We start from the raw sequence: 27,794 nt of genomic DNA on the forward strand, positions 1-27,794 counted from the left end.
TTCCCGTACCCATACTTTTAAACACCAGTACACAAGGATTGTGGTTGCACCGTGATCTTTAAAGTCAAACGTGCTTTCGTGTGTATGTGCAATGTGGATCTTCCTCACCTCGAGATGTCCATGTAAGCGAGATTGGAGGGTATGGGGCTGACGTCCAGCTGTCGTAACACTGCAGAGAGAAACCCCAATACATTACCCGACACCAAGGACATGCACGGTCTGACACGAGAGCAGGTGGATGAGAGACGGAGGGCAGTGTTTGGAGGGGTTAGTGTTATAGTGACAGTAGAGAGAGAAAAAAATCTGTAAAGTTTATATATCCTGTACATATGTGTGCGTGTGTGTGTGACAGACTCAGAGTATTCAAACCATCAATGAGTCCCCGTTTAGGAACCAGTGAGCTGGTGATCTGTCGTTTCCGGTCACACATGGTTACCCTCACAAATGGCATGTAGGCCCATTTGACAAAACCCACCGTTGTTGGAGGCGTGGATGCCTTTGAGCAGGCATCCCTTGGCCTTGAGGCTGGTGATGCAGTTTCTCTCGCAGTGAAGCACCTCCAGCCTGGGGAAGACAGAGGCGTCCAGTTCCGTCAGCCGGTTATCCCTCACGTCCAGCTGGGTCACGTGCCTCAGCAGGTCAGGCTCATCTGGCACCATGCTGGAGATTTTATTTAGCCTGACAGGGGGAGAAAAGGGGGGGGGGGGGGGGGGCAAAGGTTAAGCTCTGACTGGATCGGGTGGAACTACACAAGCAGTGGCCTTTTTCCTGAAAGAAAGGCAGCGACCATGCCGCAGGTGATGTATAAGTGAACCGGGAGCTCTCAGCATTGACAAGTTTGGAATTAAAAAGTGAGCACTCAATTTGAGAATTGTCATTCTGTCCGTCACCTTTGAGATCTTTTAATATTCCTGAGATACTGGGAAGAAAAATAATTTAGATTTTAGCGGTTACATATTGAGTTTTATAATTGGATTCTACATTTCCTTAACGTCTCTGGCGTCTGTTTTTCCTATTCTGTATGAAACCTTAAATTGCCTGTTGACCCAAACATGGGTGACAACTACTGATTACCGGTAACTGATTTAATATTTAATTAATTCATCCTGAATATCATCAATTAACCTTTTAATGGTTCACTTCCAATTCTAACTAAAGCGAAGATGACATCAAATCAAATCGCTTATCGCAATCAATTCAATAGACTTCCGCTTGATGTTAATTCATTTCCTGTCCATCAAATCATCTTGTATTTAAAGTTTGTTAATAAATTAATGTTGGACAAAAAATAAAATCAGCAACACCTTTGACAATCCATCACTCATTTTAAGTAAGTTCTGCTTTGACAACACAAACATGAACATTTTCTGCTTATATACAAACTTATTGAAACTAAACTAAACTTTGAAGCATTTGACTGAACATATTTGTTGGATACAAATCAACGAAAACAGCAGCACTGACAAAAGAAATAAAAAATGCAATGCTTCATATATATCGAGTGAATTTGTACAAACCACACGAGAATGCCGGAATATGTATTTTATGTCCTGGCCGTCAGGGTGAAACATTAACTAGAACAGTGCAAGTCACGCCAATCACTTAACAAACGAGGACACCTGACGGAGCCACGACAGGCAAATTATTTGCTGATTCCGTGCTGTCTGCTTACATTTAGGCTTCCTCTTTTATTTTTGTTTCCAGCATTACTGTGATTTGACAGGCATCACTTATTTCTTTGGACAGGCATGGCTGAGGATAGAGAATTATCGGAGAGATGCAGCGCTATTTCTATTTGATAAAGAATTAGACAGAAAACCCAGATTTCTAAAGGGCATCTAGAATAATATGCACTCATCGTGATACCTCAGATCGATGTGTTTGACACGTAGCAGTCTGAAATTCTGCAGCTCGAGTGTTTCTAGGCTGTTCCCGGCCATGCACAGCTTCTCCATAGAGGCCAGCTGCTCCAGCACCTGCGGGACATGCTTGAACTGGTTGAAGGAAAGGCCTACGTAACTCAGCCTTTGGAGGGAACCCAGATCACTGGGAAGCTCATCTAGACTGTTACCATCCAACAGGAATGTCTGCAAACTGAGAGAAGAGCACGGCATGAGAGGATGGAACTCGTCATCGGACTCTTTATTAGCAGCAAAATGCAGTACGTAGCATTAACAGCGGATTTTATGTCCAGTAGATGGCAGAAGCAGCAAACAAGGTACACTTTGTGAATGTACAGAGATAGAATAAAGCATTTATTATTAAGCTCCTCATTTCTATATTTCGCCAACTCTTCTTTAAGGAGCGGCTCCCGGCGTTACAGCTCGGCCACAACTTCTAAAGAACAGTCAAATTTGTCGACCCTTGTTGAAATTGTTGGCTCAGAAATGAAAAATCCATGAGGGTAAGTAAGCATGTCAAATAATTTACTTTAGTAAGGTAATTCAATGGTAGTACTGGCAATAGAGTCCTAAAACCCATGATGACGCTCAGTGTGGGACAAAACTCGATTCTCCACGGAGGATTGACTCAATAACATCCAGAACAACTTTTTAAATACAAACTGAGGATACAAGTTCATGTTTCAAACAGCAGAATAATAAGAATAGACCGGAGTGAACCTGTTTGCACATATAAGTACAGACAACAATCGACATACTACGTGTTGTTGTTTGAGCCCAGGCTGAAACTATAGCAAAGGTCATGGTGTTGATTGTTCATATCATGCCTTCGTTGCTAGGCGACTCCCACTCTGACGACGCAAACTTTTGACACTCAAACCAGCATAAATGTGGTCGCCTTGTGAAAAGGTTGAGCGGTTTCCCAGGCCGGAGGTGACATCGGTGTAAGCAAACAGGGGCCTCAAATTAACAGTTACAATGTGGTGCAATAAGTTAAAGAGTCAAAACATCACGAGGCAAGAAGCAGGTAGAGGTCAAGCAAACATACAAAACAGGGTCAGTAGAGGTCATCGACAGACATCTACTCACTTGGTCATGGCTCCTACGGAGGACGGGACAGAGGTCAGGTAATTACAGCTGAGGTTGACCTCCGTCAGCGTGGGGATATCGCAGATGGCGTGGGGGAACTGACCGAGGTGGTTGTTGGACAGGTTGAGGCTCCGCAGACGAGAAAATCTAGAAAAATACCACAAAAGTATTGATGACAAAAAAAGAAGGGGGGGGGGGGGGGGTAGGAGTACGAACAAGTGACCGGAGATGCAGATTTAACTTGTCAATATAAATATTCGCAAGAGAGTACAAGGTATTCATTAATATATTAATGAATATATCCACGAGCATCGTAGCTAAGCATAGTCCAATGAATTAGTTTAAGCGACAAACAAAACACACCCAAGACCTTTTTTTGTTTTTTTTTTAACAGCAGTGCTAAACCTTCACATTTTATTGTTGCGCAAACAAGTGCAGCATTAACATCAGTGTTGTTCATTCAAACACGAGTGACCTGCGGCATTTGGAAAGGTGTCCAATGGCAGAGCAGTGACCTTCAGTGGGGATGACCCCACGGTGTGTGTGTGTGTGTGTGTGTGTGTGTGTGTGTGTGCAGCAGGTGAAAGGACTCTGTGGACTTTCACTCTGTCTTTATTTATCCATCTACACACATACAGGCATTACTATACAACTTCCTATCACAGCTATGCCAAGCCAGAGTATGGCAGTTTGCCACGTTAGCGCCGCCGGCTGGAGCAGCTGCTTCAACTGGCAATACTTGATTTCCCTCCCAATATACACACACAAGAGTTACACACACATGTGCACAGTACATCACAGTGATGAAGAAAATGGCAAATGAGACGTCAGGGCTATTGATTAGGTAATTCCATCTGAGGGTGACTCTTGCAAGCTGTGTGTGTGTGTATCCATGAACATTTCCTTCCACTGCTGTGCAATCTGCTGAGTAATGCTCGTACCCCCTCCTCTGAGTCTCTTCTGTCTGTGTCATGATGCCCTATCGTGTCATTGGAGGACTTTCTTTTATCTGCTATGCTTATCGAGCTGCATTAATGGAGTTCATTTACGACACGAAATGACAAGATGTTGCTTCAACCAAAAAGAAGACAGAAAATGAGCCCGAAAATAAGACACATTATCGTCGTATTATGTCTCTCTGACACCAATACGAATCCTGTTTTATAGGCCATTGGTTACCTTTCTGTGTTTTTAAGCACTTGGGGCATCTACTCCTTCGTTGTAAAGCAATTTCAGCTACACAAATAAACTTCGTTATTACTGTACAATCAATTCTGCCATCAATATTAATATTAGAAGCGACTAATATTATTTTATTATTATTATTGTCACCGCTACGATGTAAGGGTGTGTGATATGCAGTCAGAAAGTTAGCGTGACCGAGGAGTGCCACCAACAGCCTCTCCACCTAGAGAGAGGTGCAAGCTGAAGTCAAGACATAACAAACCCTGCCACCAAATCTAAATGTGTCAGATTCAGTCATGTTTTAAACGCATCCCTCTAAGTAAATGGTCTTTTCATTTCCCTTCACACACTTTGATATCACACGGTGACCTCTGTCTCACTGATGCATGCTGGGAATAAATGCACCTGCCAAATGAAGGAGCTACTATTCCGGACAACTGATTGTGCATATCTGATTGGCAAATCACCCGCCGGTTTCGTGGCTTGCCAGAGAGACCAGAGGGGAAGGGGGACAGACAAGTAGTAGTTTAACACATTCCAGTCCACCTGGAAAAATACAAAACCCTATGACGCCATGTTGGATGTCAGAGGAAGCCAATGTTTACACTGTCCTCACCAAAACACTCACGCCTGCACATTTGAGTCCCGCTCCTTTGATTCTTTCAGGTGCGAAGCAAAGCAGTATTTATTCTTTATTGTCTCTTTCTCTTTACCGACATCTTTGTCCATCATACTTGGTCAAACGCAGACACGCCTACCTTGGCTGAACACAAATGGGCATTATCACACTTGACCAGTAGGGGAGCTGTGCATCACTCAAAGGTTTTAAAAAAAGTAGCCACTTCCTTGTAGCAATTTTTTTTTTTTTAACTCCAGTAAGTATATTGGAGGGATTAAAAAAAGATGAATCAGAAGACAACACGTCTTTATAATCTCTAGCAAAGACACGACAGCTTGCGGCCAGATCAAACATACAAAAGCACATTCCTGACAGCAAGCGAACTAAAATAACTACAATGTGACTGTATGCACTGATCCAGAATCATTAGGCCACGGTTTCTTCTTCTATTGTGCAAAACACGACACTATCTACCTCTACATTCTGCAAACACTGGCAGCTCACCCTCAGAGCTACAATTTTATCAGTTAATGTGTAACCATACTCAGAAAGAAGGGCTGTGAAAGGTGCGTACATGCACCATACTTGTATAAATATATATACATCAATGTAGGATACATACCAATGTTTCAATGCTGTACCACGATAAGCATGCAGCTGATGGAGGGAGGGAGGGAGAGAGAGCATTGTTTGGCTCACACATAACTATCATCTTTGGCCCAGAGTACCAATGGCGCCGGTCCGAGACTGCTCAGGTCGACGGGTTGTAAATTGTAACCAGAAGCTTTAGCTGTCCTGCTGAGTCCACTGAAGCCTAAATGAATTTGCCTGCCCAGCTCCTGCGGTGCCAAAATTATGCAAATCTTTGCTAAAACGTATCAAGTCTCATCTTGCCTGAACCAGCCCATCCAAAAGCTGAAAAGACTCCTCGCCCTCTATCGCCTCCACAAGCCCGTTCACCTTGGCTTAGCTTTCAACTAGCTTTTTTTTATTAGACGCAAACAATGTTGCAAAGGTTGTTGCTAAATCCACAACATGGTCTTTTTTTGAATGTGAATTTCATAAACTCTTTATGAAGTCGTTTGAACTCACCTCTCCGGCACGTGCAGCATATTCTTAAACACAAACTTTATATTTGTGGGCTGAAACGGTTTTCATCTATCGACCAGAAAACACCCGTTCAGAAGCCATATAAGGCGACAATAAGCGTATCCATCAGTCGAGCTCTATTGCATTGACGTCGCTGCTAGCATGATGTTTACTCCTAATTGGAGGGCTACCCGCCTAAATAAAGGGAAGTAACGATGTATCTTCAAACGGAGAATTTGAAAACCACTGTGAATGCAGCGCTGATAATAAAGTCAAATATTACAGAAGCTCCCTTAATTATGTAGAGAACATCCCTTCCCGTGTCAGATTTCTATGACCTCACAGACGTCTTTGACTGTAATTAACCTGCATGCATTTTTTGGGGGGTTGAAAAGAAGTTTAATGTCTGACTGTCCTCTTCGCTTCCCTTTTATCGATTAATAACGGGGTTAACGTTGCTCTGTTTGCTCTACAACACAAACGAACTAACCTCTGCAGCTGTTGCAGCCGCTGGTCTGCAGGCAGGAAGTTGTGTTTGAGGTTGAGGTGGGTGAGGTCCTGGCTGTAGAAGAGATTGTGAGGAAGTTGCTCCAGGCTGCAGCAGGACAGATCGACTGAGTTGATTCTCTGGGACACCATCTTAATGGAGGTATGGAGCATTGCAGAGGAACGCAAACGGAGTAGAGGGGCGAAAAAACAGAAAGAGAAGCATGGAGTTAAAAAGGATTAGCTCTACCACACACACACACACACACACACACACACACACGTCTTTAATGGTGCGTAGTCTGAAGGTCAAATACCAATCGTTTTAGGATTAGGGTGTCGGTAGAGGCAAAGGGAGAGTCCAAAAGGTTAGTGACCTAACATCACACATTACATCACAGAGTAATCTAGTTAACTTGCAGGTGCATAGATCAGTTCGCGCACAAGAGCGGAAACACATTAGCTGCCGTCTAATTTTAAATGACGGTATTGGGGTCAGCCTGATCTTAAAGGAGGAAACCTACGGACTGTGAGCTGGAGCTAACTAGAGGCGTAGCAGCCGCCACCGGGGCACGCGCCGCCCTCTATCCAAGCTTCTATTCTGAGTGGCCCTCTGGGTGCCGGCGACACACATGTCGCTGTTAATATTTAGAAAAGAGGTTTTCTGGCTCTGGCCCACTTGACTCTAAGTGGGAGAAAGGAGAGCGAGTCATAAGTGTTTGCTAGTGCACCCAGAGACACGTCACATACTACAGCGGCTGGAGATGCTGGCAGTTTTCACTCCACTCGGCTCAAGTGAGCGATGCTGCATTTTCATAACTCAACTTGCAGTCGCCCTCGCGTTTTGATATGCAATGCAATTGACCCGTAAGTCGCGCCTGGGTGCACGTGCTCGCGTTCTCCCGTCTCCCTTCTCCAAGCTCTTGCGCATCGCAAAGAGCACAGACAGTACCTTGGCGGCGTGTCTGTGCCAGCGCAGGTGCTCCGTGAAGCTGTCGAAGCTGACGTAGTAGGTCTGACTCTGAGGCCCCGCCGAGCTGAAGGCCAAGCAGTGATTGTGCTTCTTCACCTCCTCCACCTGCAGGGTGACAAACACAGCAGCGACGTCACAGACCGATACCGACACCTCTGAGACTCCTCTGAGTATGAACACACAGGGGGCCATCGACTTCCCACCTATGCGTCAGTCCGACTTTACAACCGCACCGGTCTGTTTTTTTGCGTGTATATACACGAGGTGTTTTTACAACATAGCGGAAAGCGAGCGAGCGAATCCAGTGCACGACAGTTTCTGCGATCTCACCCACGATGTCTACCAATCGTCTCTTCCTACTCTTCATTTACAGTAACGTGACGCAGCATAATATGCTTACGGTAATTAAACATGGGCCAAACTCACGATAAAGTCAGCTTACAACAAAATATTCGGAACCAATTGTGGTTGCAAGTCGACGACCCCCCCCCCCCCTGTATAAGAGTTTAATAGAGGGAGGTAAACGTGACACATGGACATCCCATTGGATTTAGTTTGAAACAGCTTTCATTAAAGGAACAAGACGCTTGATGGCTGCAGTGTAGACAAATCCAGTCGCCCGGATGGCACACACGTGAAAATATATCAGCATGTCTGATTATATATTGAAAATATGCATGAAAAGAGCGAGCAAATGTGCAGTCTGTGTGAATGAATGTCTAACTAGTTCGTTTTTTTTTTCTCAACTGAATGCTGGCATGCAAATACACACGCTCACCCCACACAGCCACATGCAGAGGCAGTGCATGGACGAATGGTTCACTGCAGGTCATGTGCTGCATGAAATGTTTAGAAATTGGGTGTGTCGGGGCACAAAGCAACAAGAGAGGTAGAGATTACTCTTCAAGAGAAGCGGTCAGAGCTTATTTAGTGGCTGTGCAGATACAGATCCATAAAACCATAAATGGATAAACGGATAAAGGTCATTTTCGTGGCGATGCTGAAAGTGTTCAAAGAGGGATGAAAAAAAAAACAGCCCATTATGCTAATTGTTACAGCATATCTTGGTTCCAGATTAGAAGCAGACCAAAACACATTGAAATATTTTGACTGTTAAAACCTGGCTTGCATCATTCCTTTCTGACCTTGAGTCAAAGAAACAGCAAAGCAGAACAAATTATCATCAAGAACAAACGTCCCTTTGCAGGAAGTAATGAGAATGACTTCTCTCGTTACTCTAGAGATACGACATGATGAGTTTCTGATCAAAAGCATGTATTAAAAGATCTGAAAAGGTTGCATGATTACAGCCGTGGTTCATTCCTGCGTTCGCCGCGACATACTTTTCCTCCAATGAGCGGCAGGATGTGCATCTTTCCAGTCTGGCTTTCCTTGATGGAGGAGACGATGACACAAGTGCCACACAGGATGACCTGTCGTCTGGTCCAGCGGTTGACGGGTAGCTGGAGCTTCCCTTTCCGGACGTTGTATGTCCCCGACAGCTGGAATCGCTCTGAGCTCTCGATGCTTTGGGGCTTCCCTGCAAAAAACAAAAACAAAAAAAAGAGGCGTGGCGAGCACAAGTCAGTCAATGAGTGGCACATCATTCCAGCGATAAATCAACAAGATGGACGGACATGGGACAGATTCTGAACTAATGACATGATGAAGGAATTATAAAAAGGTACCGACAAATCAGTTGCAATATATCCTGCGAGCTACACGCACCAAGCTCGGGTTGGTTCAAAAGAAAATGTTAAAAGAACAAAAGTCAGTAAAACATGAACTGTCCAATGTTTCACTCGATTTGCAACAATATATAAAAGACATTTTCAGGTCACTAAATTCTGTGCGCTTCATCCTCTGAGGACAACGAACGCTGAATGAAATATTTCACTTGTGATAAACGGCTTTCAACGATCCAATAAAAAAACACCACAAATACACCGAGAGCGCAGGAGAGCTCTCACCACAACGCCGTCACAATACCCGGTTAGCATAAGATCCCAATACTGCAGCCTCAGATGGCCTACTTTGCACTTTGGAATTGAACAGTCTGGATTTGCATTGAGTGCAGCTTTACATTAATACGGTATCACGTTCAGCAGAACGCTCACCTATTCTAAATGACGCTCTTCCTATTGCTTCGCTACCTTTATTCAGTTCTGATCATCCCCCTATCTTTCCTCCGTGCCTCGTCCTCTTTGCTTCACTGCCAGCCTGCCAAACCTGACTGTCAGGCTGCTTATCAGGCGTTCTTATCCTTCCGTGGAAACATCCACCTGCTTTCTGTCTTCCTCCACCTACGCGAGCAAACCTGCCCCCGGGCTGGCTCACTCCGTCCATCCCCCCCCCCTGTCATTTCTCCTCCATCTGTCTGGCTGCCTTTCCGTTTCCCCCATTCTATGTGTGGGTTTTCTGTGTTTATGACTGCAGCACGTTTAACCTCACCATCTTCTCATTCGCCCTTGAGATCCGTGGAATGTTTTCCTTCCCAAGTGACAGATGGCCTTAGAAAATGCCTCGCATTCTGTCGAATTGTAAACGAGATGCATCCGTCTTGAACCATCGCTTTCACACTTCTCTCCAGACACACGGACCCAAGAAGAGGGCGGGTGAAGGTGAGTTAACATTATCAGCAGAGTTGTGATAATGTTAAAACTAGCGATCTTCCTTTTCTGAGCTGGTGTGGCTGAATCTGAAGTCATGGCATGCGTCCACAGCTTATTCTAATGTCACATTCACCATTAAATTCACCTCGTCCAATAATTTACTTAAATATAAAACCAAACAATCCAAAGGAAACAGAGCAACTGCTGAGCCCCGATCTTTCCTCCGTGCACCCGGCTAATCTTGTGTTCATGGCAGAATCAATAAACGATTGTTAAATGTGGATCATGAATCGTCACTCAGAGTGATCACAAAGGAGTGCTGTCTCCAGTCCAATCAGAGGTCACGAAAAAGCCTCTGGAAGACGAGACAAAAGGCGGCGATGCCGCAGTCTGAATAGTGACATTTTCTGTTACATTGACAATGCAATGCTCGATCATTAAGACGGGTGCCAGACCCTTCCAGCAGCATGCATAATAATAATAATAATATTTATTCCATATATCACACCTATTAATAAACCTGAGCTGCAGACTACTGTAAGAGGAACAGAGGTAAAGCATCTCTGCGCTCTGGCAGTCTGCCTTGATTTCACAGCAAGGCTGGCCCCCGTTCTGTTTCAGTGAGAGCGCGACAAACATATATTGTAATACATTGCTGCCATTGTTCTAATATTATACATTCAGGGTTGTCTTTAAATATCTGCCAAATTCCTTTAGTCATTGCATTATTAGCAGATCCACCCAAGCGCGTGGGCGGTTTGAGGAGAAAATATCCAATATGCTCAAATTGATGACAGAAGATTTAAAGAGGCATTAACGCTGTTTGAAGGCGTCTTCCAAAAAAGTGGATCTTTCCAGTTGTCAAAGTTTGCGCCGCTCGTTTTGTGCAGACTGAATATTAGACACAAGTGAATGTTGCGCCTCCTCAGGACCGCACTACCTTCCACCGCTCATCTCCACCCTCATTTAATTGCTCTCCAGAAACAAGCAGAGCGTGCAAGCAGAGAATGCGATTGGAGGGTTTTATGTCTCCTTAAAGGGTCATCATTACCGTCCACTCCTCATAGAAAGCTATTAAATGAAAATGTATTTGCACTGTTGTGTGTGTTTTCGTGCGCTGGGCAGACTGCAGGGGAGTGCAAATAGTTTGGGGTCTTATTTTGTCTAGTTTTGACCATTAACACCGGTACGGTGACATTTCTGAGCCAATTACTATCACACAACAGCTGAACAAAATCTAAATCATAACCACACACTATTTTGTGTGTATAGATGGTGTCTACTTTCTGTTACATAGCTACACACAAGCTGTTTTGCAAGGTATTAGACTAACCGGAGACTGAAGCTTCCTATCAGATGAAACGCTAAGAAAAATCAGATCAGGAAGACTTAATTTTTGGGGAAAAAAAATATTTGTCAGCATGTAGCTAAAAAACAGAATTTTAATAATAATCCACATAAATAACATGAGATTTAGATGAATTACAACAGCTACTGCTTCAATGCCTGTTGAATTAGGCTGATGAATTGTGACTTATGCATGGCTACTAAACCTAAACAGTCCAAAAATTCTAGATCACAGCGACAAAGTCTAAAGCGCCACTTGAAAGTTCGAGCTATCATTCAGTGCATTTCATCCAAGCACATGTGAAATATGCTCAGAGGGACAGACTGAGCGGTTTAACTGAACAGACTGGTTACCCCCTTCCAACTTTGCTGGCTAGCAGAGGTAACCAGCAGGCCCACAGTTTCTCCACGGAGCTTTGGGAAGGGGTCTGGTGTTGCATTAGACAAATCATTCACAAGCTTTTAGCCTCAATATGTCACATGGGCATATTTCTACTATTTTTAGGCCCTTTGTTGGAATGTGCTCTCTCCCACACAAGCGTATGCACAAGCACACTCCTCCCTCTACTCTTCTCCTTGCTGACATCCACGTTCACACACACACACACACACACACAGTGACAGCATCCATCTAACTTCCCCCTCCCCACGCTGCTTTTGATGGACCCAAAGCAGCAGCAGACTCTGCTGAGAACAATACAGACTGTTTGAGTGGGTTGCTTTGGTGATGAAAGAAGTTTGAGCGCCTCTCCAAAGTGGATGTGAATGTTTGCCGATTACATCACGCGGCCGTGGACGACTCGGACCGGTGGCAAACACTTCAGTCTGGCCATGGGAAGGTACGATGGAGGAAGTAGGGAGATGGGTGGGACCCCTCCCCATGTGAGCGTCCTGTTTACTGGGCCTCCTGGAGGGGGAGGGCCATCATAGACGGCTGCTTTATTTCATAGGTAGGAACCACAGGCCCACCTACAGCAGGAATAGTTTGAGCAGCAATGATGTTAGTCATGGTGGTCATCCCATAATCTCTGTGGAGAATAAAATGTGGATTTAAAAATAATAGACAGGCCGTGCAAGGTGGGTGCGTTCGTGTGCAGAAGTCCCGGTCTATTCCTAGACCTGCTGCATGTGGGAGCAGCAGCACTACAGTGTGTGTTGGTTACTGGAGATGGTTTCCTTCCCCCTCCACTTTATGAAAAGTTCAGGAAAAGGCCGTTTCCATTCCAATACACGTGCGTGTGTTCCTAGAGTGTGTTATAATAACAATTTTGTTTTAATGACTCTCATCTTGCATGTTTCACTACTATCACTATTAAATTAAATTAGAAACAATAAAAGTCTTGGAGTAGCGTTTTCCCATGCATATACGTTTCCAGATTTCAAGTCGACCTGGCCACCAGGCCTGAATTCAGCTTCTGAGGTAGAGTATGGATAATGAGGAGGGATACAACACAAAAGGTGATTCAAGGCAGCGAACGACCGGATCCTGACTCTGTCCTGGGGCGATAAAGCTGTGGTTGATTCAGAAGGAGCCAAGAGAGGTGTCGGATACGAGAACAGTGGAAAGGAGGGAGGGAGGGCTGAGCGAGGTTACGGCTGGGTTAGTCTATGTGCCAAGGGCCAATCCTGGCAAGAAAACCACTGAGTCTTTGCGGACTACAATTACAATATAGACATAATACATGTAAAAGCAACTTTGTATTTGATTTTCAAATGTGTTAAACTAAAATCCTAACCACCTGCTTCTTTATACCTGAGATATGAGCCTTAATCCAGAAAGCCAGTATTACTAACATTCCCTGCTGCCTCCATTATGATCAATGCCCAAAGGCAACCTTTCTTGATCCATCTCCCATTTAATAGATCAACGTTCCTTTCTTCTGGTCCTTGTCAGTAATTACGAGGACACGTCCCTGGTTGATCATCATGTCCTACTAAATGCAAGCCGACATCAGCAGCACACCTCCGCTACAGGACTGGGCATGCCGTACCATAGGGCATCAGTGACCCACATAAGTCACAACACGAGCACGCACAGACCCACGCTCAAAAGCATTTCAGTGACAATCCATCTACCTGTTAGGAAGCCATCGATGAAATTCAAGGAAGGGAAGAGATACCTGAGAAAACGTACAACAGTGTTACGCTGCAACGCAAATAACAGCAATATCCTGTTAAGAAAACCCACTGGGTCTGCAACGTCAGAAAACATGTACTTAATGTTGTATGTTTGCAGAAGAGAGACTGAGGTGCCATCCACATCTGCTCTGCTACACCCTTTTCCCCAAAATGGCTGTGCTTTATTTCCATTCATCCATCTTTCCTCCCACTCGCCTTCTCTGTGGACGACTCGAGGTGATTATGTGGCTCCAAAGCAAAGCTAACTGCCCGCTAAGGAAGCAGCCGACGCGTCTTGTGAGAATGTGGCAGAGGCCATTGTGCTTTATGGACTGATCACCGCTCTCACCTCGGATCTTCACGGGAGGCCGTCTAAACAGTTTTACACATTTCTGAGGTGATTGGCTCTTAATTAGCAGCTTCTTAATGCTACAAACTTTCTCCTTAAATGATCCCATACAAATAGGCCCATGGAGATGAATGGTACTGCATTTGTGCATCCAGCAATCTGTGGTTATTCTTGGCTGTGGTTGGACGTAACTTTGCAGTATATTAATGCCGACAACCCAGAACCGCAGTCCGGAGTGAAAGCGTGGCAAACGACTGTAAATATTTGTTGGGTTTGGGCAGCACCGCAATCACTCGGGGTTGCTCGATGCTTTTATTGAATTGCGTATCCCTCAGTGTTGCTATGCATTTGAATGAGTTAAGCTACACTTCCAAACCCTGTGGGATTTGTCTTTTTAAAAAAGGTACCTTGGAAATGTAACACAATATCTATAAAATTATTCAGGATGCTTCAACGCGCCGTCTGTGTGTATTTATGATGTGCTCTTTATAGAGTGCCGAGACGTGCCTCCAAGCGCTCCGGGAAAAACTGAGCGTCACTGTGGAGGACAAAGCCGAGTCGCACACGGCTTTTCCGTGTCTATCGTCAGACACCCTTCAGCTTAAACAGCGCAGTTGAAGAGATTTTGTTTCGTCGTCTTCTCACCGGTGCCTCAGCGTGTCTGCGCTGCTCACAGACAGCTGTTGATGAAATATAAGGGGCAAACGGCCAGAGGAAAATATGCCGCCAGGACGCAAATGACCACGAAATGCCCCTCAATGTCTTGAGATGGGGTAGAGTGGATAATTAATATTTCGATGGTTGTTCTCAAATTGTGATGGCTCATCTCTCACAAGCATGTCCACCAGGAAGGACGCGATCAGATAGAAAGGCACACACTCTCACACACTACACAGACCTCCTCCCGCAGTCCAGTAAGACACATCCTGAATTCAGCCTGCAATATCTTCCCCATCAAACCATTATTGCCCTTTGCCCCCGGGGAGAAGGAAACTAAACAGCTCTCTGCTGTTAGAGGCATTGTTCAACACCGGTTATCAGGTCAAAGCACTACCACCCACGACCTGCAGGGGCAGTGTCGGGGCGTACTAAAACGCCTACATGGCTGAATTCTTCTTTTTTTTTTTTCATGACCCACTTGGACACTGAGTTAACCCTTGTGCATTTTGAAGTTCTTCTTGCGGAACAGAAGTCGCACATCGTCACACATTAGCTCACATCGGAGCAAATGGCAAAGAAGCAGAGACTGATGCAACGTGATTGACATATATAAATGTGTGAATGTACATAATTCATGCATCAGACAGCTGGAATGAGGAACTACAGTGCGAGTGGCCCCAACAACAGGTTAATAAATCATGGTGTGCAGCTATGAATTATTAAATGAGTGACTCATATTAAGAAAGAAAACAGCATTTTCCATCAGCCCCACGGTACCTCTCACACCACCCTCTTGCACCGTGAACATGCTTAACCCTGTAACTCGATCGATATCGACTATAAATTGATCCAGACGTGGCATACAGAGGCGGAATAGCACTGTGGATTTCTCAAATCGTTGATGTTGGCGTCAGTGTGTGAAACTAAAAGATCTTCCCCAGCGATCCCCTCTGTCAGTGGAATGCTGACGCACATAATGGAAGCGTGTTCCTCCTTCCCCAGACTCCACCCCCTTCATAGCTCTACTCCTGCTGCTGTTATGTAATGTGTGTGTGTTACGAAACCTTACACTGAAAAACAGGAGGCCACTGATCAGTTAGCTCACACACACACACACACACACACCACAGCTCTCGGGATTGGTTTCTGTGTGAGCAGTTCCAAGTGTTTAAAATAATGGGGAAAAAAAAGCATATGTGTGCCTCTTCGTGCATACACTTCGTGCGTGTGTGTGCGTGCACACATGCACTATACAAGAAATGAATGCATGGCTTTAAACCTAGGTATGTCATGCTGTATGCAGAGCTCCCAAATAAATAATTGAGTGTGTTTTTGGGTGAGCGTGTATAGAAATATATAAAAGAGCAAAAAATAATGAGTCTATTTATGAGTGTTGCAGCGCATGAATGCTGGGAGCTACGCTGGTATAGATGGAGAAGAAAGAGGACGAAAGCTTTTACTGTCATTGTATATTGCACTCAACACATAACGAATTTACAACGTCACCCTACTACAATGGACCCCGAGGTGGACTGGCCCCGCTTCAGCTACCGGTGGTGACCCTTGTTCCCAACTCAAGTCCCAACCCACTGAGCCGCGGCGGCCCCCAGGACCGGGGCATCAGGAAAAGAGGCAACATTTTAGAAATAGACAACTGATATCAAATAAAAATAGGTATTCACATCTCAAACTTGTGCTTCTTGCTTTTAAAAATCCCGGAAAATTAATTGACGAGTATATTATTGCAATTGATTCGTAAAAACTATTTAAAAAAATGATTAAAATAGGAAAATGATGATTAATGAATCCAATAAAATGCAATGACAAATTAAGATGCGAGGCAAGACGCAATAGGAGACGTTATCCGATTATTACTACACAAATAATTTTGACTGCTGATTTGTTTTCTTTTGCTGGAAACGGAAATGTTGACAAGACACAGTCTGCTCATGAATATGCTATATCGGCGTAGTTAGCTCATATAATCACAGTCAGGTGATTATGTAATAATTCAGACAGACTTAATCCCATAGGTGCATTTGGCCCTTTTTAGCTGCAGGAAAAGAAACAAGCAAGAATCCTGACAATAGCTTGCATCACATTTAAGTGATTTTTTTTTTTATTATTCTCTCCCTTTTAAAAGGATAACAATTCATAAAATGCATTCCTGTCTTATTCATTTCCAGAGAACATTCCGCATCCTGCCAGCTAAAGGTTAGATGAATTTCTCGGTCAAGCCCTTCAAGCGTTTACGTAACGCTGCTTAATGCAGACAGAATGAAAATGCATGACAAACGTGTTCGCCGGCGCAGAAGACGATGGCTATTCCATGTTCCATGTTCCATGTTCAATGAGTTACCGGCGGGTCATGAATGCGTGAGAAACAAACGGGAGGCTTTTCACACACAAAATAAAGCAAGCCCGTGCACGTGTGATCCGAGTTACCATGTGATAGTAAACTGGCAGGAGAAAAAGGGTTATGGAGTTATGTAATGTGTCTCTGAGTCTTCCTCACACACACGCTGACACACACACACACACATAACGGTTGGGACAAGCACGGTTAAAGCGCACCGAACTTTCTGAGCAGCGTCACGTGGTTGACAGGGGCGCTCGTCGATTGCACAAAGTAGGAGGGGAACACCCTCCCTCTCCCATGTCTGTTTTGGTTTGGGCTGCGCGCCGTACTTCCTCTACCTGAGACGCACTGCATATAGCATTACTACGCACATTCGGTCCCGTGTTTGGTCCGGTGAGCTTTCACACCGCATACGAACCAAACCAGGGTTCACTTGCAAGCGAACAGAGACCCACATTTTCAGGCGGGCCAGAGTTCGCTTGTTTAATCCGCACCAGAGCTCGGATGAGCCTTCACACCCACCCAAACATGGATGCGGCTGCAATAATATTAGCGTCTTATTCAGCCTCGCTCTCAACTCTCCAGGCCTCAGACTGGCACCCCCAACCTCATCCATGCACATGCCAGCGGTTCCTTCAGTTGTATCTTCGGCACAGCCTGTGTCATGGCCCTCAAGGATACGCCATTGACAGTGTGGCACTAACACGGGGTGGCGCATGAATGATGCAACTGCGCCCTACAGCTCTTTTACAAACACATGGGGATGCATAATCAGGCTTCATCATGGGCAGCACATGTACAATGCAGCATGTAGTGAAGAAATAAGGACAATCAAAGATGCCAAAAAAGTTATTTCTTACCTCAGCAAATGTATGTATGGTACTTTAACATTTATCATCTCCACTTAACCTTTACTGCATGCTTGCTTTCTGGACTGTGTGGGAGGCCGGGGTGGGTTTGAACCCAGAATTATTTTTTACTGAGAGGCGAAAGCACTACCCTCTACGCCGGGAAACAGGAAAATTCCAAAATATTATAGCACCAGATGGTTAAGATTCTTATGTGCAGTGAAAAACAAGGTGGTGTAGAACATCTTTTACATATAAAACATCTAAACTGCTCTGGAAACTAAGCTCTGTCAAGAGTCACGGAGGGCCCAACAACTACTCACAAAAACTGCTCCTTATAAAAACGAAACTAACCTTAGTAGATCGAACAAACAGGAAAAAAAAAACAAAAAAAAACAGGTATGTCTAATAACTGTAATTATGGTTCAGTTCCATTTCAGGAAACTATTATGCACAATAGCTGGACTTTCGAATGCACTATCCTGTAATACACAAGATAATCTCCTGTTAGGACATGTCAGAATGCCCACTTTGCAACCTGCAGTATGAATTGTGCGAATTGGACTTAGAAAAGGAAAAGGTTCCGTGCATATTCTGCCCCCCCCCCCCCCATTTTGTTATGCATCAAATTACTAGTTTGCCTAAAAAATAAAATAGTGCAGCTCAAACAAAACCATCTTCTCTTCTCTGGTTTGCCATGCCACGGTTTAGAGTGGTGAGATCGGAAAAGCATGATTACAATTCTGCACATATTTTTATGGATTTACACACATCATGCGAGACACTTCACACATGGCATCTGATAAGTCAGGACATCAGCAGTGTCACTCAAGCCTCCACATTCTGTCACTCCATACTTGCCAACTGCCTCCATACAGCAGCAGCAGGCTCCCTCTGCAGCACTCCACGCAGCCTTCGTGAAAGCGCTGCGTCTCGTACTCTACGTGGGCTTAACGAGAGCGAGAAAGAGAAGGGAATGGGGTATTGTCATCTTAAGCACCACAACAATACCCCCCCCCTCCCCTCCCAGACGCGGCTGTTAAGGCTTACCCGCCTAGTATTCAACTGCCCTGGGAAGTGCATCCATGTGAGGGGGGAAAATGTGAGAGCTGGAGATGAAGGGAGAGGAGCGATAAAAGGAGCAGGCTGACAGCACCTCCCCGTGATAGTGAGGCTAAAGAGGTGAGATGAGAGCGCTAATTGTTGAGCGAGTGAGGATCTCATGTTGTGAAAAAGGTTACAGCTAAATATGGCGGAGGACACATGCACAAGCGCTTGAGTTTTGGACTGCTTATGTGTACATCAGTGTTTAATTATCTTGCAGGGTCTCCCTGTACATTTGGAAGGCTGCGTTGATAATGCCCGTCGCTGAGGGATGTCACGCACATTTTACTTTTGGAAGAAGTATCAATACCTCAGTTCTTCCCTCCTCGTCGGTCTCATGGACCTTTTAAATCACCGTCATGGTCAATATTGTCAACGTTGCACTATAGAGCTCCCTGGCGTGTCTCCTCCTCAACAGCAGCATCATAAATTATCTTTAAGCAATTCCTACTGAAACTGTGTGGCAGAAATTGGTTTAAAAAGTCATAAAGTGGAGGGGGGGGGGGGGGGGGGGGTCACTAAATTTTAATTACTTAAAATGTAATTTTAATGTTGCCGTTATCAAGTTTTACCTGATTGAAATTGAGTTAAATTACATCCTGAACTTTCACCCAGTTAATTAACGCATTCAAGAGACATTTTTGGGAATCAAACACGAAGGCATTAATGGGAACTTTGCTCCAGCAGCCTTAGAGGCCGCAGGAATGTGCAGAAGATAATGAAGATTTTGCGGTTGTGCTCGGTGAAACATGATACGATGACATTTGCTGATACATCCGTGCAAGGATCCGTTTTTTTGCGTGGGGAAATGATAACACGCCGCGTATTTTGGACGGTGACATGGCAGTTTTGTCTTTCACCGATAACAGATGTGATTTTATGTTCGGTGCAGAGTAGACTGTGAGCATATGCTGCCGGTCGATGAGAAGAAGTAGAGAAAAGCTCATTCATGAGGGTGACAGTAATGTTTTCATGGATGCAGGACTGGAATAGAAGTCAGACACAGCTGTGATTACCACAGGCGTGTACTTGAACACGTGTGCGTGTATGTATGATTGGCGGGACAATGTTTGACGCCAGCATTAGCTAGAAGTCAAATATCCATGCTGGTTGATATCATAAATCCAAAGTTGACCGTATAATTTTTACATTTCAAACTGTGTGAGAAATGCACACCAAGTTAAATTAAGTAATTTAATCGTTGCAAAAAAAAACAAAAAAAAAAACCTACAACTTTAAAAATACAGGATGTTATCTGGTTCAGAACCAAATTTAGCCTGGCTAATTCCGGTGTCCATTACGCATGATGGCAAAAAACTGCCTTCTCGTGGGTGGTGACTGACCTAATTTGATTATTTGCCACTGATCATTAATGAAAGGCAGTCATGAAGTTTCTTCCAGAGGATAAACCACTGATATGCAGACAAGGTACATGCTGATATTGTTTTACTTAATCTCTAATGCCATTCATTATCAGAAGCGATAAAGAACTCTGGCAGCAAGCCACTGGATGGTTGTGGGCAACCAAGTCGATCTGCGGGACGTATTATTAAAGCCTGCAATGTTGTGGCCTTCTTTTGAAAGTACTGGTAATGGAAAATGAGAATAATAAGAAAAAAAAACTTATAAGGAAAGAGCACAAGCAATAATAAAAGGTAAACAGCCGAAGATACTATTCCTAGTATTCCTATTCTTCTCCTCCATGATGTTTTATGAATCCATCTGATGGATAGCCGTCCACGGAGACAACAGTCAGATTCAGTCGTTTCTTCAATACCGCAGACGGCCTGCTCGCAAAGTAAGCAGACCTCAGATCTGTGGTTGAAGCTACAATCAGCCTGACTCAGAAGCAGATAAAAGGGGGATGAGATTAAAAAAATAAGGGGTGAAAAGAGCAAATGTGTGTGAGAGAGAGAGAGAGAGAGAGAGAGAATTTCGGGGCTTTTCTATCCTGGTGCACAGAAACAAGTGAATGAATGAGATTGTGATGTAGTTGCACATTCCCCTCACCCCACGCGCTCACCCCTCACTGCCATCTCCCTCGTCCCTTTTCTTTTGTTTTTGTTCAAATTTTAACAAGGTCTGGAACAGTGGAGGGCTGAGCGGGCATCCGGGGTGTTTTGGCTCGGCCTCATGTCACATGCAGGGGCCATGTGAATACAGTGGCACATTGGGGGTGGGTAGTGTGTGAGAGAGAGAGAGAGAGAGAGAAGAAGAAGAAATAAAGGAGGGGAAGTCTTTGACCAGAGGGACTTGATGGGAAGCCAGTGAGTTAGAAACAGACTGGGCAGTGGCTGAAACAAATGAACAAATATGTTTCAGAAATTGCAACACAAATCAGAAAGAGCTTGAGACGAATTAAGAATAGCTGGCAAATAATAATGGTGCACGAGAAAACCACGTAGACGTGAAAGACGTGGGCAGAGAACGCCTGGTAATTGGGCGACTATCAAACTGTAAAGCTAAAAGCAAGAGAAACCCAGACTGTCAGTGACCGAGATATGCACATTCAGTGATATCTCCTCTGGATTTCTCTGCACGGAAAACTGGACTTATTCATTTCATTCAGGGCATTCCCGACTATTTTATGGTTCAGGCCTGCAGCCAAGCCACTCTAGGCTCTGCCTAAGCAGAATGGATGTAAAATCAATGGAGGGCATCACAATTAAATGAATTTTTCCACATCTAATTTTTGGAGTTTTTCCCAAGCACACGTTTTTTTTTTTCCTCATTAAGATTTTAGAGTTTTGCTTTTTTATGACATTCTCATACAGAGATACAATAATAATAATAAAGACAATTATGTAAATTGTGCATTTTTAATGGAATACTGTAAAAAAGTTCTTGCTGGAGGATTCCCAAGGCCCTCACCAAATAAGTCTTCCACAAATCTGGGGAAGTAATTTATTAGGAGAGCGACTTTGCAATTGAATGCAATTCATTATAACAATCCAGCAAAGAAATGTCGATGTTTGATGATGCGGAACGACTCCTGACACAATGGTGGTACGCGTATGTAGTACTCATCAGTTCTAGCTGACCATTTCCATTTACGCAACACAGAGAGGCCCTGTTTTTATCTTCACTATAATTTTCTGATGGTTGTTTTTCCTGAACACATTTTTAGCAGATTAAGATTCGACAGTCAAAACATAGGATCACTTTACAGAATTTGTCACAGCAAAGCAAAATCATTTTATTCAGTAATGGCCACTATATGCTTTAAAATCCAAAAAAAATGATTGTCAGTAAAGAACAATCTACAGTATTTACACCAAATTGCATGCTGGCATTTTTACCAAAGCATGTTTTATTTATGCATCTGGAGCAATATTAACATTCATTAAAACATATGAGTCACATTTCTGGGAACTAGGTGAAGTCCAATATTTATTCTTGTTCTAGTTCTGTTTTGCTCTCTGCCAACTCCTGAAGGAATTAAGTGTCTCCTAAGCTGCTGAATGCTTTTTTGTTGTTCACCAGATAGTTGCAGATTTGGTCTGCCTGGTTTTTTTTGGTACATGGCAGATAAATGCAAGGATTTGAGAGCATACTTGCAGAATGACTGCTGCAGTTAACGATACCCTTAAAGCAGCAGTGAGCTTACACCGCGGCGTTTACAACCTTATCCTAGACAAGAGTATGACCTGACTGTCTTCCAGCTCTATCAGTACACCGCCGCCATAGGTCTACTTCACACTGTTAGACTTTACATGTGTATGTGGTGCATGAAAAGGCAAAAAAAGAAAAAAGGATTATCCGGACAGGAAAATCTGCTCATTCTAAATGAGCCATTTCATGCGTTATAACTTGCTTATAATCAATCCCCTATCCCACTTGTGGTTATGACCCGTGTAAATTGCACCGACTGCACTAAAGTTTTCTCTGGCGCATTATCAGAAAGCAGATAAGCCTTCCAGGTCAACATACCAGGGTTGTTTCTATCACTCTGTGTCGACATTAAATAGTTATTGAGACTAACATATATCTCCTGACATTGATGCTCTAATCTGGTAGAAAAATATCCAGAGGAAGATGAAGATTGGTTTAGTTGCAGTTTTGAACAGTGCTTGATGTTTTTCTTCCATGAAACTTTTCGTATGCTCATCTCTTATATTAACTAATGGGTCCTTAAAGCTGCTAGGGGAAAAAATAGACATTGTTCAAAATTCTGACTCATTACAGAAGTTACTAATTCTGAGGGCCTCAGTCAGAAGGACCTGAGGCTGTGTCCTGCCACTTATTAAAGCCTCTCTTAAAAACGTTTGCCAATGAGGAAGTATCATTCTTGTGCTTCAGCATTTTTTGAGAGAAGCAACTATTAAACTAGGTCATTTCAAATCAACAACTCAGCCTCTCTTTTCTGTCAGAGCAGAGCCCGCAGGAACGAGCTGAGCTCCACCCAAACACGACTTATCTAGCCGTCTCAGGATGACACAAACAAAGACTGGGGCACCGTTTGGTAATACTCGGAATTTGTACAGTACTCCTTTTCATCGGTAAAACAAACTACCCAATGAACGAAGCTGCCATAAAGCCTATAACTTCTATCCCTTTGTAATGACCTCATGAGAAAAAAAAAATGAAATCCTCAGAAATTGGAGTTTGAAATTTTAACCTAAATAACACTTTTTAAAACTAATTAGTGAGAACAAGACTAAAGCAGTGGTATTTAAAGACCTCCCACCCAGGAGTTGACACAGTTCTGTACTGACCACTAGCAGGCAAGCAGGCTGTGTGTTCCCTAATCGGAATTTTTGGGCCTCTTAATGCTGAGGGCTGCAGATGTTGACTGGTATTAGGCCGGGCTGCTGCAGATCAAAGCTCCGGATAGTGAGCCCCTGCTGACCTGCCTCTAATCCCCCCTCATGCATGCAATCGGCGCAAGGACCGATGTTCTGTTCAGGGACAGTCAGCCACCCCGTGGCCCCACTGAGCAGTGAAACTCGTCATCGTCGTTTCTTGTGGAGAACACCAACTACCCTGCAACACTCGCAGAGGTTTCTGGGGAGCATTCGGTGTGTGCAGCTTGACAGATAGCCGAGGGCCCGGGCTGCTCCCAGAAGGCAGTCTCGGCCAACCCCCCCCCCCTCAGAAATGTGCACACAGACAGACAGCAAGACATTGTTCTGCTTAAATTTAGCACAATTCTTCGACAAGCCTGTTTGTTTTTTCTGCTAATTTTCACGTGGTGCGATCTGAACATCAAAGCAATCGCACGGCCAGACAAGAAAAAAAAATATTCAAGCGCATTATGCATGGACTATTTAAGAGACAGTTAGAAGGGTGGCCAGCAATTTGCAGAGTGATAAAGCAACACGCATGAAATACTCAGGACCTCCCATCACAAGCGCATTTCATTGAAGACAACTGTTACTTTAAATGAATTAGCTATCCCAATTATTTGAAATTCTTTCCAATTTTCCACATTAAGCTGAATAAATAAACGTCTAAAATTCACAAATTGACAAACATCAACTTCTTTGTGCATGGGATGTGCATTAGATTTTCTGAAATATTTTAAATTTGTAATCACAGAGATAGAAAACTGGAGATGACTACACAACTTCAGTACTCAGTTACTGCCTCCTGAAAGTTTCATAAAGGAAATATTAAACGATGTTTTATAGTCATACTCCGCCTGACGGAGGAAAGGACGGATGAGACGGAACCTGGTCCTTTATCCCTCATCTCACTTTGTTCGTGGCGGGGTATAATAATAAGATGGGGGTGGGGAGATAAAGAGATATGGGAAGATAAATAGAAACTGTCAGATGGTGTGAGGAAGGAGGAGATGTGAGGAAAGATAACGAGAGAAGAGGGAGGAGGATCGATCATGGAAGGGGGGGTTGGCTCGAGAGGCGGGCCGGAGGATGTCAGCCAAGAAGGCAATCTATATTAGAACACAGTTCCCCCGGCTTTAACTGCTACAAGCCGACACCACCGTCCTCTCGCCGTCTGGAGCCAACCATTTGAGATACCGCGACACTGAACTTGATGCTACATCCATCTCCTCTATAAAACCACTACTCCACGTGTAGCTTGCACGTGAGGGAGACTTGAAATACGCGCAGCGGTTCTTTGAGCGCCGAGCACACAAACCGATGAATGCAAAAACCTCTGCGCACGCACACAGACGCAAGCAAATCGGATAGGAGCTCCGGAACGTGTGAAATCTGATTATAAAATTACATAATGGCTCAGCAATGCCATTTAGAAAGACCATTAGCTGCCACGGCCGGTCATGGATGTCAGAAAGGATGGAGATACTGTAGTTCCTGCAACTGAAGCCATGTTTCACACATTTAACAGTGTGCTGCCATGTCTATTAGTTATCCCTGTCTATTAGACTGTTGTTTTGAATTATTTTTATGGAAATTGGCTCCTACAGCGGCCAATGGCCATATTCTAGCCAACGCCGTATGCAAAGTCAATGTAATCTCATTGTGTGCTTGACATAACTAATATTACTATACATTAAGTATGTAAGTAAAGCTGTCTTACATGACACAAGAGCTTTTTGAGTGTGCATTGGTTGCCGTCTTGACACTACAAATGCATTCGTTTGACGTTCACTGCTGGGCGTCTGCTAGCTTTCAGTTAGCATTGCTTTACTTTTATAGTCACTAAACTTGCTGAGGCAGTAATGTCAACTATCGCCTCATGGAGATGTGGACTACATGAGCCAAACTCTATTTGTATGCATGCACACATGCATGCGTGCATGCACTTGCATGTTTAATGTGTTCTTCTGCTCTGCCAATTTGGAGGGATCCACCTCAGAACATCGTAAAAATGCCTTTCTTATGCACCACCAATCATCTCGCACATATTTCTGAATCAGCGAACGTCCATCTGATTTTAACTTTTTCCTCGTCCACAAAGCGGTTTAGTTTATTTCAGCTCTTGCTCATCATCTTCATCGATTTTCCACCAAAATGCTCCGGTGAAATCTCTCCATACACTTTATCCAGAAGTGAAGAAGAAAAACTCAAATCAGTAACAAGCAATGGGAGTATCCTGTACTTGAAAAAGTCTGATGTAAATTAGGCATCAGGTTCTTTGACGCGTCGTCGCTTATCTTAACACCATGATTTATATTTTTTGGCAGCAATAACTGACCCTAATTTGTAAAGGCAAAAGATAAACGCATGGCTTTCCTTCCACGATCAAGTCACAAATCATGGTGCAGCATGTCCAAATTGATTCAGGAAAACACCAACAGGAGAGACTCCTTGTATTTAAATAGATAATTAGTGGCTGAACATAAAAAAACGACGACTGGATCTGCTGACTGCAGCTATCCTCCTCTCTTTAAATTTGTTTCCTTAGCGATGCGAGTGTGAGTGTGAGAGCAATCTGGCATGCTGACTGTACAGAGATGGACGTCACAGACGGGACAGAGAGACTTGGTTTCTGCTTAATAGCTGCCACAGCCTGTTGGAGAAAGCTGAGGGCTTCATTAAGCCTTTAAACCTTGCAGAGTCTTTAAGTCTTCATGTCAGCAGCTGCCGCTTCCTCAGCGAGGGTCTGAGGTAGGCCAGAGCGGTAACGATTCCTCGGTGCTTTCGGTGCGACTGAACCAGCATCTTAGAATGTTACAAATCTCGCAGCTGCACGGAACATAGGACATGATATCAGCGAGAGTCTGGCCGCATCCATTAATCGGTCCGTAGCGAGCCGTGCTTTTATTACATGGCAACTTATAGCGTTCAAACTCGAGGTTCACAATAAAAAAAAATGTAAAGATCATATGTACTGTAAACCGTGGCACATTTATACAATGTGATTGGACAATAATGGTGTCACGTTCTAAATTGCACGTCTTGCTTCCAATTCAAATGATAATTACTGGGTTTTTTAGGAAACTTGGGTTTCAAATACCTCAGTCAAATGTGGTGAGAACGCTCAAGTGAGTGTTTGTAAAGCTGAGGAGCCTAATGAATCTAAATAATTTAGCATGCTACACTTTGGTTTGTTTAAGAACTCTGGATCCCTCGGCTTCTGGGAAACCCTGTTCCATTTCCTGTCCTAAGCAAGTCTGCACACCTACCTCTAGTCAGGGCAGTGTCATCCAGGCAGGGGGCAGCCGCATTTACTTGCCAGGCTGAGGATCTGCTGTGCTCCAGAGCAGAAAGCCTTTAAGTGAAGAAACACTGACCTGAACCCAATATTGGTTTTTACCTGAACAGGGAATTCAAGTTACTATTTACAGGAAGAAGAAGCCACTAAGCCCCGAGAATGCTGTTTTCTATGTTGCATTTCATTTCAACTCCTTTTCCTCGTACTCAAAAGTTTAATAAAGCTGGATCGGCATGACGAGCGGCTCCTGCGTTGGCAGCTCTGAACGGATCACTCGTCAGCCTGCCAAAGAAGGCCTTCTGATCTAGGCAGCCTTCAGTAAATGTGCATGCCTGTGTGTGCGCTTCATTCAGGGCAATGGCAGTTCCCTCATCTGGCCACTGCTGCCGAATCTGTGCGGTCGAATCACGACCTGAACCCTCCAAAGTCAAACTGGCCTCTGCAACGTCTCAGAGACCTGGAGAGGTGCGCCGGCGGCCTTTCACCAGCTCTAATCACGTTAAGTAAATGCCTCATCTGCTGCTCTTACCCAAGACACAGCACAAGCTTGTTGGTTGCTCATAAAGCTAATATCCACGTAGCGTTGACTTTGAACAGTGCTCTTACTGAGTGACGAACAGCATAGAGTTTAGGCCACTCTGTGTGCAGACAAAACGTTCCTCAGTAAATCTGAGGTCTACAGCTGTGGCCGCCGTACGCCTGAGAGTCAGCCAAGCATGTCAGATGAAACTAGCCACTGTGTGCCCTATCTGGGAAGGACAAGCATGGCCGGCCCTCAGCACCACACACACGCTTCCTCATAGGCAGACACGGCGTTCTAAACGAGCCAGCACACATTCCTCACATGCCTTCATCATAGGTCAGACACCAGAGCTTCGGCTTTCTCCTGACAGTGAAGGCATGTTTGGCGGAATGAGAATTAGGCTTTCAATGCAGCCTCCAGCCAGGATGACTGGTATTATTGGTTTTGTGT

At 44.2% G+C, this 27,794-nt stretch overlaps 1 protein-coding gene across 1 annotated transcript in view; it reads right to left on the minus strand.

Moving 5' to 3' along the window:
• Nucleotides 1-27,794, minus strand: part of phlpp1 (PH domain and leucine rich repeat protein phosphatase 1) — a 36,271-nt gene that overhangs the window by 5,385 nt on the left and 3,092 nt on the right. Inside the window, exons 2-8 of the mRNA XM_068748886.1 lie at nt 8,686-8,882; nt 7,322-7,447; nt 6,374-6,522; nt 2,991-3,137; nt 1,867-2,094; nt 476-678; nt 109-169 (exon numbers count right to left, since the gene is read on the minus strand). Of these exons, the coding sequence (XP_068604987.1) occupies nt 109-169; nt 476-678; nt 1,867-2,094; nt 2,991-3,137; nt 6,374-6,522; nt 7,322-7,447; nt 8,686-8,882 (1,111 nt within the window). The remainder of the gene's footprint in view (nt 1-108; nt 170-475; nt 679-1,866; nt 2,095-2,990; nt 3,138-6,373; nt 6,523-7,321; nt 7,448-8,685; nt 8,883-27,794) is intronic.

This window comes from Brachionichthys hirsutus, chromosome 15 (assembly GCF_040956055.1).
Source record: "Brachionichthys hirsutus isolate HB-005 chromosome 15, CSIRO-AGI_Bhir_v1, whole genome shotgun sequence".
In the NCBI taxonomy this organism is placed as follows: domain Eukaryota; kingdom Metazoa; phylum Chordata; class Actinopteri; order Lophiiformes; family Brachionichthyidae; genus Brachionichthys; species Brachionichthys hirsutus.